At 40.1% G+C, this 13485-nt stretch overlaps 1 protein-coding gene across 2 annotated transcripts in view; it reads left to right on the top strand.

Moving 5' to 3' along the window:
- Nucleotides 1–13485, top strand: part of fras1 (Fraser extracellular matrix complex subunit 1) — a 341854-nt gene that overhangs the window by 185746 nt on the left and 142623 nt on the right. For both annotated transcript variants that reach the window (XM_085785897.1, XM_085785896.1), the window contains exons 20-23: nucleotides 6015–6170; nucleotides 7944–8090; nucleotides 10184–10330; nucleotides 12845–12985. In XM_085785897.1, coding sequence (XP_085642023.1) covers nucleotides 6015–6170; nucleotides 7944–8090; nucleotides 10184–10330; nucleotides 12845–12985 — 591 coding nt within the window. The remainder of the gene's footprint in view (nucleotides 1–6014; nucleotides 6171–7943; nucleotides 8091–10183; nucleotides 10331–12844; nucleotides 12986–13485) is intronic.

Here is a 13485-nt window from a genome sequence, read left to right as displayed (position 1 = left end):
ACTGAGGCTTTGATACTTTCACAATATCAATATATAACCTAGAGCTGATCTATAATGAAAGAAGATGCATAGAAATGTACTTTTAGAAAATATGGGACCTTTAAAAAAACAACAAGACCACTGAGTGGATCTTTTATTGTGTTTGTCTCCTGAGGAAAACCCAGTCGCGGAGCTAATTAGAGTTCAACAGAATATGATGCACTGCTCTTTGTGGATTAATTATTATGAGTGTCATCACAAAGCAAAGTTGTGGTTTTTGTTATTTTTTGGTGTTTGGCATCGAAATAAGCCACATGAACTTGTCTGCACAGCAGGATTTTCAAAAGAAGACCTCTGTGTCCCAACGCCGACACGCTCATCCTCGTTTTGACACCTCAAAACACAAGTTTTTTTGAACTTCTTCAGTTTTTTCGGGGGCGAGGAGCCGACAGTGACTCAGAAGAGAGCGTGAAGCAGAAAAAGTAGGACTTCTTTAATAGCTGCATCTGTAAATCCGCTCTTTGTTGCGGCGACATGTCTAGACAGGGTGAAGTCGGCGTCGAGAGGACGAGGACCACACAGCTTCTCTCTCTCCGCTCCGTCTCTTCTTACGCCTGTAACTTCAAATAAAGATGATGCCCCACTTTGGTTCCTCCTCTCCCCTCTGAAGTTGTTGCTGCTGCTCCGACCCTGAGAGAAACCGCTCACAGAAACGTTTTTATTCTGTTTTCAGCTGCACAAAAAATCGCAACGAAGCCACTAATTGAGAGACATTAGAGTCTTGATTCTTATTCCTGTGCTGTAGCTACGACTCTGGTTTAAGCTGCTCTCCTTGTCTCCATATATGTTGGAGGTGCAGTATAACAAGGAAAGGAAAAAAAAAGAAAAAAAGAAGCATGACATGGGATAATAATGTGGAGTATAAATCTGTCCCACAGGAGAAAACGCTCATCCAGCCTGCAGCACTTATAACTCCAACACACCTTTTTTTTTATGTGCTTCAGAAAAATGGTAACAACGCCATAAAGCAGAGACTCTGAGGACACAAATCAATACCGTTTCAGTTTTATATTCAGTTTTAGTCTGTTCGGTCAATAACGCCTGACGCCTGAGTTATCTTATCTGTGCTGTGGAGCCATTTGTTTGGGCCCCCACCTCCTTCCCTCCCTCTCCCCCCCTGCTGGAGCCGTATCGCCTGCAGAGTGTTGGCAGGAGGAATGCTGATGCATGTTTTGTTGTAAAGTGATGTGGCATGAAAGGTGTGAGATGTGAGATGACAGAGAGGAAGTTCATCTTTCTTCTTTCCTCTCTCTCTCTCTCTCTCTCTCTCTGTTGATGTTGGCTCCGCTTCAGAAAAGCATCGTATGAGTCACCTGGGCAGATGCCATGTTCAGGAGATCGGAGTGTAACTTCTATACGCTTTGCTTTTTCTTTTTTTTCCCTTTTTTTTTTTGTAAAGAGGTGAAGCTGCTCTGGAGGCAGAAATAATAATCTCACTGTCTGAATTAAATGTCAGCTATTCAGAAATATGCAAGCAGAGAAAAAATAGCTGTCAGACACACGAAGAGAGATCAAAACATTTTTCCATTTAATTAAAGTATGGTTTACGGTGTAGTAGATATATATATATTCTCCTCACTCAAAGAGAAACGTTGTACTACTTCTACTCTGCCAGACTGTCGGTCTATGCAGAAACATGTCCACATGTCATTATCAGACATGACTAATCCCAACGATTGAACGAGGAGGTTTTACGTCTCTACATCCCAAAGATGAAACCAAATCACCGTCACAGCACATTTGACATTTGTGCCACATGCCTTTTCCATAAAATGCATGAAATAGAAACTGACACTTCATACTGTACACACACTCACACAAAGTCAGGGATATGTAGTTGGCTTATTTCAGAATAGAACTCAACTGCACTGTAACCTTTACACTTGACTTTCCCTAAACTTTTGAATGCACATGTCCAACTGTTCAATGTTTCAATGCTGTCGTCTAACAAGGTGATTAACCACAAAAAAATCACGGCAACAACAAAGTGTCTGATCCATGAATCCACCAATGAATGTTCTGGTTCAGTGACAGTGTACATTGATATGAAGAAATAACCATTCCATACTTCTACCTAAATATCCTACTTTCATGATACTATAATATCACTGTAGCATTAACTTTTTACATTTTACAATATCCTGAACCTTCCCATCCTTTTAGTGGTGTTAATGTAAAACAAGAAAATCAAAAAGAGTTTATTTCCCAGTTTCCACTTCCACAGAGCAATACAACAACATATTAGGGTCAAAAACAACAACTACCACAAAAACAAGCTGGAAGAGTGGGAGGTAAAAATCCCTCTCTGAATTATTTTCAAGTTGCAAATGTATATGAAAAAATAAAAAAGCGAGATATCCTAAGACATTTTAAAGTCCGACATTTACGAAAAAAAAACAAAAACTTGCAAAACAAAAGAGAATTTGTTGGACTTCTAACCTAAGTCACTTATTATGCATCAAACCTGCAGTGGCCGATGTTACCAAACTTTACTTTTCAGTTGCATTTAACATGAAGGAAATACTCCTTATTTACTGTCAGAATCAACACAAGTTTTGTTTCTGACACATTTGTGAGTTTTACAATGTCAAAGAAAATGTAAGCTATGTTTTCTTCTTGTAGAGTTGCGTCTTTAAACTCTGACAACACAACACATGCCTTTGACCGTAACCTAATAATTCACACACTGGTTATCAACATAGTGAAGTCTAACAGGACAAAATAATGAGGTGATTACATTTCATAACCAGTAGATAAAAGAAACACACCTGCTGTGATTTGACCCTGAGTCTCGGGACCAGAGGAATAAGCTCAGACACTGAATCGATGACTCTGATCCACCTGGAGCTGCAGTGATTGCACCGATCTTCTTCTCTGCAGCCGAAGCATCAGAGTTTTATAATTTTCTCCTCTTCTTTACAGCGACATCCATATTTGAAGCTCTGTTTACCGTCACGGCCGCACAAATGGGCTTTATTGGCCGAGCGTGTGAACTCATATGAGGAATCTGATAACTTTCATCTCACCTATAAGAAACCCTTAATACCTTTTATGAAATTCTAAAGTCTCGGGACAGATGTGGACGAAGGAGGCGGCGAGCGACCACCAGACTGGAGACTAAACTGGGTTTTGGCCTCAGGGCCGCGGGGGCGACTCTGCTGGTGTAAGCAGAGTATCATCTTCTGAAAACTAATAATAAACCTGCAGCATGTCGGGTGTTTTTTTTTATTTATGTTTTATTTCATACAGTTGAAAAAGTACTAGTCCAAAGAAAGTACAAAGGATGAACAAAACTATGTGAGCAGGGTGTGGAAACAGAGTTAAATATACAACAGACCTGTGTCCACGGGGCAGAGAGATAAATATATTTAAAAAGAAACATCAGAAGTTTATATCCTTCCTGTTCACTTTGAGTGTTTATCCCATGAGCACTTGCTTTAAAATTCACATCGTTCCAAGTGTAGTTGTAACATTATTATAAAATATTTATCTTTCATTTCAAAATTTGTGGAGGTTTTTCTTGCATTGGTCCTTTGTCTTGATTTTTTTTATTTAAATAACTTGTTTATTGATTTTCTGACTTTACAACAAGCAAACATGTATGAAATGTACTTTTCAAATCAATAACAACAACATAAAACACAAGACAAAAAGTAAAAGGGTTTACATACAGTATGTACAAAAGAAAACAAAAACGACAGCACATCCACAAAAAAACAAAAGGCTTGTCTACATAACATCCACATCAGCAGTTATTTATTGAAGATTTGCCAAAAAGCAAAACCCCTCATATGCAGACAGTTAACTTAAAGCTATCAATAACACCACATATATACAGTATATATATATATTTGCCTTTGCATGTGTTATACATGTGAGATATTCCAATTACATTACATCAAGCAACGCTTTTTCCCGGCCACTAATGGTTGGATTTGTCTCATTCTGCTTGATTGGTAAAAAAAACTTTAAAACCTCTGCTCGGCTGCACCCGGAGCTCTTCAACAAAACACAAAAAAAAACCCTAGAAAGTCACATTTTAAACCCAGATCTTGTTGTCACTTTAGTTTCATATCCATCTGTAATCCCTCCTGTCTTGTTCTCATTAATGTTAATCCCACACTAAGACAGACAGAGAGGTGCTTCTGTGCTCTTACAGCGCCTCTTCTCTTCTCTTCTTTCTATCACTCTAACACCTCCTCCTCCTCCCTCATCATCCACCTCTTTATCTGCTCTCCTCACCTGCAGAGCCCTGTTGTTCTCAGACACCACTGTAGATACCTATCTCCTCCTCCCATCACCACCAGCAGCAGATAGCAATCAGATAAATAAAACCACATTGAGGAGCTTCTTATTGTCCTGCTGACTTTAGCCCCGCCCCCTCCTCCTGTAGACACCACATGGCGTCCTCTTGCTTTTCCAATTGTCCTTCTTCCTCCAGAGGAGCGGTTAGTTGAATTTGATTAGTGCAAATTACGGCCAGACACCTAGTATTTCACATCAGGCTCGTTAAAATGTCACTTTTTTATGGACTTTTATTCCGTATAATCATTCTTTCATAAATTGCTCCTCATCTTCTTCTTGTTTTACTTTGTTCGGCTTTGAAGAGAAGCTCTCTCAGGCACGGCAGAGTTTATAGATGTTTTTTAGAAAAGTAAATATGGATTGGAAGTTTTTCTTAATAAATGAATGGATGTGGTGGAAAATTAGGTTTTTATTGTTCAAATATTCCACAACCACATTAATGATAAATTCATTCATTACCTCTCTGGCTCTGTCCTCAGCAAAAAAAAAAAAAAAACCCCAAACAATGAAGGCCGAGGTTTTTAAAAGTGGCTTTTGTCTCGGATTTAAAAAGTATTTTGTCATTTCGAGGTCCTTACATCGTCTCTACAGTAATTACTTTGTTTTAAATGTAATGTTTGTTTCAGGGTTAGTTTGACATCAAAGAATTTGTGACTCATGAAATAAAAAAAACAAAACAAAAAAAACATTAAAGCACCAATATTTTTCTTTTTCTCTTTGAAGTGTTGATCCATAAGAAGATATATATCTGTGGTTAAATAAATAGAGCAGATTTCAGGTAAAACAGCAAATCCTGCAAAGAGTTGGATAGATGGTGGGTTGAGGTGAGGGGGCGGGGCTTGAAGGCTGCTTTGTTGTGACATCACAAAGTGACAGGAAGTCCTGACGGCTGGTTTTAAGGCTCAGTTTCTGAATACAGGCTGTGTGCATTTCCCTGTGGACTGAGGCTTTGATACTTTCACAGTATTAATATAGAAGCTAGAGCTGCTTTATAATTAAATAAAAGGTCAAGTTTATGTCGCAAATGTTATCATGTAGTTTATCTGAAGTGTTGGTCCTTAAGAAGATATATTAGTTAGTGCTTTTAAGAACCAAAAACCATCTCATCGAGGTTTCCAACTAGTAACAACAGGTCGGTATCAGCCAATCAGAAGAGAGGAGGAAGCTCTGAGCCTCTATTTCTGATTGGCTGACTGTTTTCTGAGTGATCCAGTAAAAAATAGAGCAGATTTCAGAATAAAACACTCAGAGAAACCAAATCTTGCAAAGTGTTGGATGGTGGGTCCAGGTGGTGATGGGGCGTGGCTTTGGGTGGCTGCTTAGTTGTGACATCACAAAGTGACAGGAAGTCCTGACGGCTGGTTTTAAGGCTCAGTTTCTGAATACAGGCTGTGTGCATTTCTCTGTGGACTGAGGCTTTGATACTTTCACAGTATTAATATAGAAGCTAGAGCTGCTTTATAATTAAATAAAAGGTTCAAGTTTATGTCGCAGCGTAAAAACACTGAAGCAGCTTTAAAGCTCTTTAGATCAGAAACAGTGCGTGGTGGTGTAGTGTTGCAGGGTGTTACCTAACGCGACTGATGTTGGCTTGATGTTCGTCTGTGTACAGTTTAATGATATGAAATATATAACCCTCTCTTCCTCTGTGTGTGTGTCCTTTCCTGCAGAGTGTAGCTCAGACTGCCAGCGCTGCACAGCAGACCTGCAGACCGGCGTCGGCAGCATCTGCCTGTGGTGCAAACAGCCCAGGACCTGGTTGCACGGCGACCACTGCGTCCCCCACTGTCCCCAGGGACACTACGGCTGGCACGGAGTCTGCATCAGTAAGGACCGTCGCTCCTCCTGTCTTTTTTTTATACAGCACACACTGTACATCGCAAAAACTCAAAATATTTCCAGGAATATTTGTCTTATTTCTTGTCAAAATGTCTCAATTTTAGTCAAAACTAATCTCTTTCCACTTAAAATAAGTCTCATCACCTAAAATGTACTTGTTTTTAGACAGTTTTCACTTTTCTAAAGCTCATTTTTAATTGAAATAAGTTTTTTGTGCTTGTAATTAGAAAGAAAAACTTGCTCCACTATCAGATTTTGAAAATATGCTTGAAAAATGTGTCTAAAAACAAGCTCCTTTTTAATGTGATGAGTCTTATTTTGAGTATAATGGGATTTGTTTTGACTAGAAATGACATTTTGACTAGAAATAAGACAAATATATTCTTGGTAAGATTTTGAGTTTTTGCAGTGTAGCAAGGTCAAGAGGTCAAGCTGCCGCTGCCGCTGAATGTAAAATCCCATCATCATGACTGAGATGTTTTATTCATCAGGGTCATGTCTCCTCCCTCCTGTCCTTCACTTATCTGAAATGTTAAAAGAGACGTTCTGCCGTATAAATAAACATGTTGCCTGACGGTGCGTGGGGGAGATATTTTTCAAGGAGTGGAGTCTTTTTTATTTTATTGTTGCTGTGGAATCGATTTCACACGGTGCACATGGTTCACAGGATGTGGAAGGAAGGACTTAAGAGAAAACGTCTTGGAGTGAGATACACTAACTGATTTGGTAGTGATGCCCGGCAGCAGCAGCAGCAGCACATCCAATCAAATCCTCACATCTCCTCCCAGCTCACTGTCGATGTTTGGAAGCTCAGTCGTAAATTACGATTCACACACAGGTTCAGAACAGTCGCAACAACAACAACGACTGTGAGCAGGAAAGAGATTTTAGGATTTGGGAGGATTTTTTTTTTTTTACAAATGTAGAAACTGTGACTGTGGAGGAGAAGTGAGGGGCAGGAGAAGGCAACACACAACCAAACACTTTTATTTAGTTTTAGGAATGTTTGTTACGATAGAAATGTCAATAAAGTTTATTTGTGAAGCAGTTACAGTGCTCCACAATTTAGATGAGACTGTCATTATTGTCACTGTTATCATAATAAAGATAATCATCAATGACCTTATCATCAGCGTCGTCATGGTGATTATCATCCCCATCATAACCAGCTTCATCGTCAATAACATAATCCTGTCCATCATCATCATCATTCTCATCCTGATCTTCATCTTCATCATTATCACCCTCATCATCTTTCACGTTATTAGCATCATCATCATCCTCGCTCTTTTCATCATTAACATCATCACCATCCTCATCCTGATCATCATCATCATCATTCTGCCACATCATCGTTCATCGTTCTGCCACATTTAAAGGGACATTCATTGGTTTCCGTGTTTAATTCTGGCGTTAAGGCCAATGAGGAAGAGGAGCAGAGCAATCAGAGAGTGATTAGTCCCCTGATAGAGATCAGTCAGGCTCATCAATATGGATGTTTAACTTTAAACTGGAGAAAGTGGCTGAAATCTGAATTTAGACATCCTTCTTTTTCTATTATGTTTTTATTAAGGACTTAATATGTCATCAACTTTCATCAAACTTTTGGGATTTAGTTGCGTTTTTATGTTAAATTCTGCATTATTGTACCGTCAAGTGTTTATATTCCCGGTTGCATCATGTTTACATCACTTCTTTCTTCATCCTATTTTCATTATGTCATGTTTTTGTTTTTTGTTTTTTTTTGTTTTTTTTCCCAGGATGCCATGCGTCATGCGAGGCCTGCAGTGGGACGGGGCCGCTCTCCTGCACCTCCTGTCCCGCCAGCAGCGTCCTGTTGCCGTCCGGCCTCTGTGCCCCCAGGTGTCCCGTTGGTTACTACGACAACGGTCACAGGGTCTGTCAGGGTAAGTGCAGTGGGATAAATTCACTCTATCTGTATCTTTTAACTTTGATGTGAAGCTGGACTTATTTTTTGTAGGATTTCTACATGTTTTATCTAATTGTCATGGTGTAATGTTTGTATGTTTTTTTTTTATGATACCTGCCTTAGGACAACGGATGAAATTTAGCAACTGTGCTAACTCCGGCATATTTATATTGATGCTTCTCGCTGATATATTGATTAATGTGCATTGTCCTAATCAAATAAATGAATAAATAAATAAATACAAATAATGATAAGAATAATAATAATGGATTGGATTCATATAGTGTTTTCCATGATAACCCAAAACGCCACCAAACATTCAAACACATTCACAGTATCTGAAGATTCAAGCTCGCCTGTTATTGTCATTGTATCATAAGAAATATACAACAAAAGTACTTCTCGTGTAAGGTGCTTGTAAACATAGAAATGAAAAGCATTCAAATACTGCAGCAGCCATTCACGCATACAGTATATGCAGAAATTATACATTATACATCTCGGCTCATTGCACATACCCAGAGATGTGACTGTGCACAAACTAGTGACATGTCAGAGGTTGCAAATTGCTAATTATGAGGTGGACAAAATAAGAAATAAAAAACTGTAGGTCTGCATTTCTACAGTGGAGAAAATACACTCCGCTAAGTTTGCCCCACCTACAAAGAAATGGATGGTCTATAGTTGTTTTTTTTTTTACATTTTGTATGTATATATATAGTATTTCTGACTGAAATTCCTGCAACCTCAGTCTCCTCATGTTGCCTTGAAAAACATCTGAAGCAATGATTGTGAGACATTCATTCAGCCTGACTCACACACACACACACACACAGAGTCTGCCACCTGGTATTCAAAGTTCATTTCACTCAACCTTCGCAGCAGCTTCTGTAACTAAAAAAGACCTGCTACGGTGCCGAGTTCCTCCAAGGCCGAGTCATTGAGTTATAGATGCGCTGGTGTTTTTTCCTTCAGATAAATGCAGCAGGAAAATGTTCAGAAACACTTCACTGAATGCTGCAGACAGAATTTACTAATAGAAAATTTACAGGAATTTACGAATATAACTTGTTTTATGCCTTCTCCTTTTAAATATGTTCATTAAATATCCTGTTGTTGTATTTCCTATTGATTCTTGCAGCTACAATAATGATTACTCATTTTGAAAACGGTGTGAAGACATCAACAAAATCACATTATCAAAGTGTTCTTCAAATTTCAATCGATCAAATTTTATTTATACAGCACCTTTCAAAGCAAATAAATGCCGTTCAAAGTGCTTTACATTTTGATTGAAAAAGTATATATATACAGTATAAGAGGTGAAACAGGATGGATGGATGGATGGATGGATGGATGGATGGATGGATGGATGGATGGATGGATGGATGGATGGATGGATAGATGGATAGATGGATAGATAGATAGATAGATAGATAGATAGATAGATAGATAGATAGATAGATAGATAGATAGATAGATAGATAGATGACATGGAGACTAATGCACGAAGATTAAAAACAACAATAAAATATAGCAATAGTAAAAAATAACAACTTTTAACAACAATAAAATTCAATAAAATAAAATGCAGGATAAAAATATAGGGCAAAATATGAAAAACACTCAAAAGAAAGATAACAATAAGAGAGAGGGGTGGTGCGTGGCGCAGTGGTTAAGGCGGCCGCCCCATGTAGAGGCTACAGTCCTCAACGCAGGCGTCCCCGGTTCGAGTCCCGCGTCGGGCAGACATTTCCTGCATGTCATTCCCCCTCTCTCTGCCTCCCCCTTTCCTGTCTATCTCACTGTGCTATCAAATAAAGGCAAAAATGCCAAAAAATATACTTAAAAAAAAAAAAAACAATAAGAGAGAAAAAAGTAATAAAATCACTATGAGACTATAACATAAAAGCCAGATTAAAGAGATGGGTTTTTCTTAAATTCCTCCATCCAACGAAAGCCTCGCTTGGCAAGAACTTGAAGATTATCAGGTGTTGATCGTGTATCCGATTCCCTCCTCCTCCTGTCCTGACCCTCGTTTGTCGGCCATCTTTGTCTCCGTGCCAACAGCGTGCGACAGCCAGTGTCTGACCTGCGACATGGCGGGGGTGTGCACTTCCTGCCTCGACCCGGCCAAGGTGCTGCTGTTCGGAGAGTGTCAGTACGACAGCTGCGCCCATCAGTACTACCTCAACACCACCACCCGAGCCTGCAGAGGTAACACACACACACACACACACACACACACACACACACACACACACACACACCACGAGATTAACAATGAGGATGTGTAGTGCCTCCTTTTATGGCGTTCATTTATTACTCTCCATCCATATTGCGCGTACAGCAGAGTGCTACATCCAGTTTATGGCCTCCATCGATCATGTAATAAACTGGTGGGACCAAATATGCAAATCCTAAATATTGTGCGTGGCGTTTTAACTCACTATTACATCTTTGCGTGCACGGAGAGTTTGATGAATGAGCCTCAGAGGATCCGTGTCCTGACTGAATAACCTGTCTTTGCTCCCTTTCCCTCCTTCTTCCTATATACTGTGCATATTGTAACTGTGTTCATATATTTATTCACCCACTAACCAGCTGAATCTGAGTCCGTGTTATTGCCAATTCACAAATAAGACCTGCGGAAAAATGCGCTTATGTGCTTATCTCCGAGAAAAATGACTAGAAGAGAGTTTATAGGTCCAGGATTTATCCGGTTTCGCCCGGCTGTGTGTGTTTGTCACGCTGGGTTAGCGCTGATATCCGCTCCTAATTCACAGAGAAGCCGTTTAAATGTAAAAGCCAAAATGTCACATCACATCACAGACTTTTCCCCTTTATCAGCGAGTTGGTTCGGTGTAATGAGATCTTCTCCACATCTCAGAGGGGGGAGAGGAGCACTTCCCAGGTCTGTTACAGGATTAGCACCTGAGCTAACAGCTAGCGGCTCGATGCACTGTTTGATTTCCCGTGAGGCGGCCAGCCAGCTACCGTAGCAACTGGCCTCTCCACAGGTGGTTTTTACTCCTCCTCCGGCTTCCTCGGCCTGTTACCTGCCTGATCCACTGAACCCTGGATGAACCCGGAGCGTTGGAAAGCAGCTGCTGCTCTCAGGGAAACTACAGTAACAGGGCTTTGAGGAAACCTCTGGGACCTTTCAGAGAGAGAGAGAGAGCGAAAGAAAAAAAAAAAAACAACCTCTCAGCATTTCTTCCTCAGCCAGCTACATTCGTTTTGGTTTATCTGTGATGTTTTCCTAATGAGCAACCCCTGGTTTACCTCTGAGCTCCCTCTGGATCCTCAGTAAAAACCCTGTGGAAACCTCCACCACCTTCACACTGATCTGCTCCCGACTAGATTTAAGATACTTTCCATGTAGTTTTATCTGCTATATATTCATCGGATCACCCTCTTCTCTGATTGGCTCCTGAGAGAAGTTGGGAAAACTATACACTGAGATGGTTTTAATCTCAGAAACTGAGCCTTTTAAACCAGCCGTCAGGACTTCCTGTGACTTTATGATGTCACAACAAACCATGGACCACCTGGACCCACCATCCAACAATTTGCAATATTTGGTTTCTCTGAGTGTTTTATTCTGAAATCTACATTATTTATTGTTAGATAGGTCAGAAAACAGTCAGCCAATCAAAAGAGAGGCTCAGAGTCTCGTCTCTTATGATTGGCTGACACCGACCTGTTGTTACCAGAGCTCCAGAGAGAAGCTGGAAAACTGCACCCAGATGGTTTAAATCTCAGAAACTGAGCCTTTAAAACCAGCCGTCAGGACTTCCTGTGACTTTGTGATGTCACAACTAAGCAGTGACCCAAAGCCCCGCCCCCTGAACAACACCATACAACAACTTCCAACAACAGGATTTGGTTTCTCTGAGTGTTTTATTCTGAAATCTACATTATTTATTGTTAGATAAGTCAGAAAACAGTCGGCCAATCAGAAGAGAGGCTCAGAGTCTCCTCTCTTATGATTGGCTGACAGCGACCTGTTGTTACCAGAGCTGCAGAGAGAACCTGGAAAACTGCACAGAGATGTTTTTTTGGTTCTTTAAAACCACAATTATATCGTTTTACGGATCAAACAAAGGTGTCATTGGTTGTATTATAATAACTGCATGTGGATCAATCAACTTCTTTATTATACAGTAAAATATCTCAATCGAAAACCGCTGATATTTGTGGTTCTCAGTCAATAAACCCTGCAGATGTTCATGCTCCTCACAATTAATGGTTATAAATCTGCTCTGTTCTTATATGAACTGCGACCGGTCTCCATTTGTTCGCTCACTTATCTTCTACTAACCTCATCAAAATTTGTTGTTTTGTTCTTTTCGTACAACGAGCATCACAGAGTTATGCGTTTACCATTATAAATGCATGCTCTGTGTAATGATAACGTGTATGTAATTGCTGCAGAGTTTTAGTCGTCCTAATTGTGTTCAATTTTCTTTGCCAATATTAATGGAACACAAACAGAGCAGATGTGCAGGTGAAAAGAGAGAAAGGGACAAATGGGTTTAAAATAAATCCCCTGCTGAAAAAGAGTTTATTAATCTCTCCCTCTCTCTCTCTGTCTGTTCTGCTCCCACCTTTTGCTCTCGCCTTCAAAATCCCCTCACTTCTAATCCCAATGTCCCCACACACACACACACACATTCCTCCTCTACCTCCTCCTCCTCCTCCTCCTCTTCATCCCTCCCTCCCATCCAGAGTGCGACTGGAGCTGCAACGCCTGTAAAGGTCCCCTGAGGACCGACTGCCTGCAGTGCATGGAGGGCTACGTGCTGCAGGACGGACTCTGCACCCAGGGGTGCTCCGCCGGCTCCTACCGGGACGGAGACAGATGCCTCGGTCAGTCAGTCCCAACACACACACACACACACACACAAAACACACACACGCAAAAAAACAGAGCTAAAGATAAGCTCACCTACAGTACAGTACATCCCGTGCAGCTGCAGACACATGTTATTTGTCCCTTTGTCTTATTAAGGGGGAGACTCTGCAGGTGAATAGGGTAGAAATTTTAAATGACAGATATCACCATGAAACTTACCAAGTTTATCACTCACATTAAGACAATTATTTTTTGTATTACAAGTTTTGTCAAATGTTATGTTTAAATATGTGAATGAGGTGAAATCTAATGAAATATGCGCTAATTTGCATACATTTCCAGAACCGAAATCTGAACAATGGATAAAGCTACTTTAGAAATTCTTGTTTTATTTTGTTGATACATTAGAGTCAGAAGTTTTTACAGAGGAGGATTTTGGATATCTCTTTTTATCACTCTGTAAGTGAGAAAATACTGTCATCAGCCCTAAAAAATCCAATTTTGCCATGTTTTT

Source organism: Trachurus japonicus, chromosome 9 (genome assembly GCF_045865225.1).
Source record: "Trachurus japonicus isolate A0001 chromosome 9, Traja_1.0".
Taxonomy (NCBI): Eukaryota; Metazoa; Chordata; class Actinopteri; order Carangiformes; family Carangidae; genus Trachurus; species Trachurus japonicus.
This window is presented reverse-complemented; position numbering and strand designations above follow the sequence as displayed.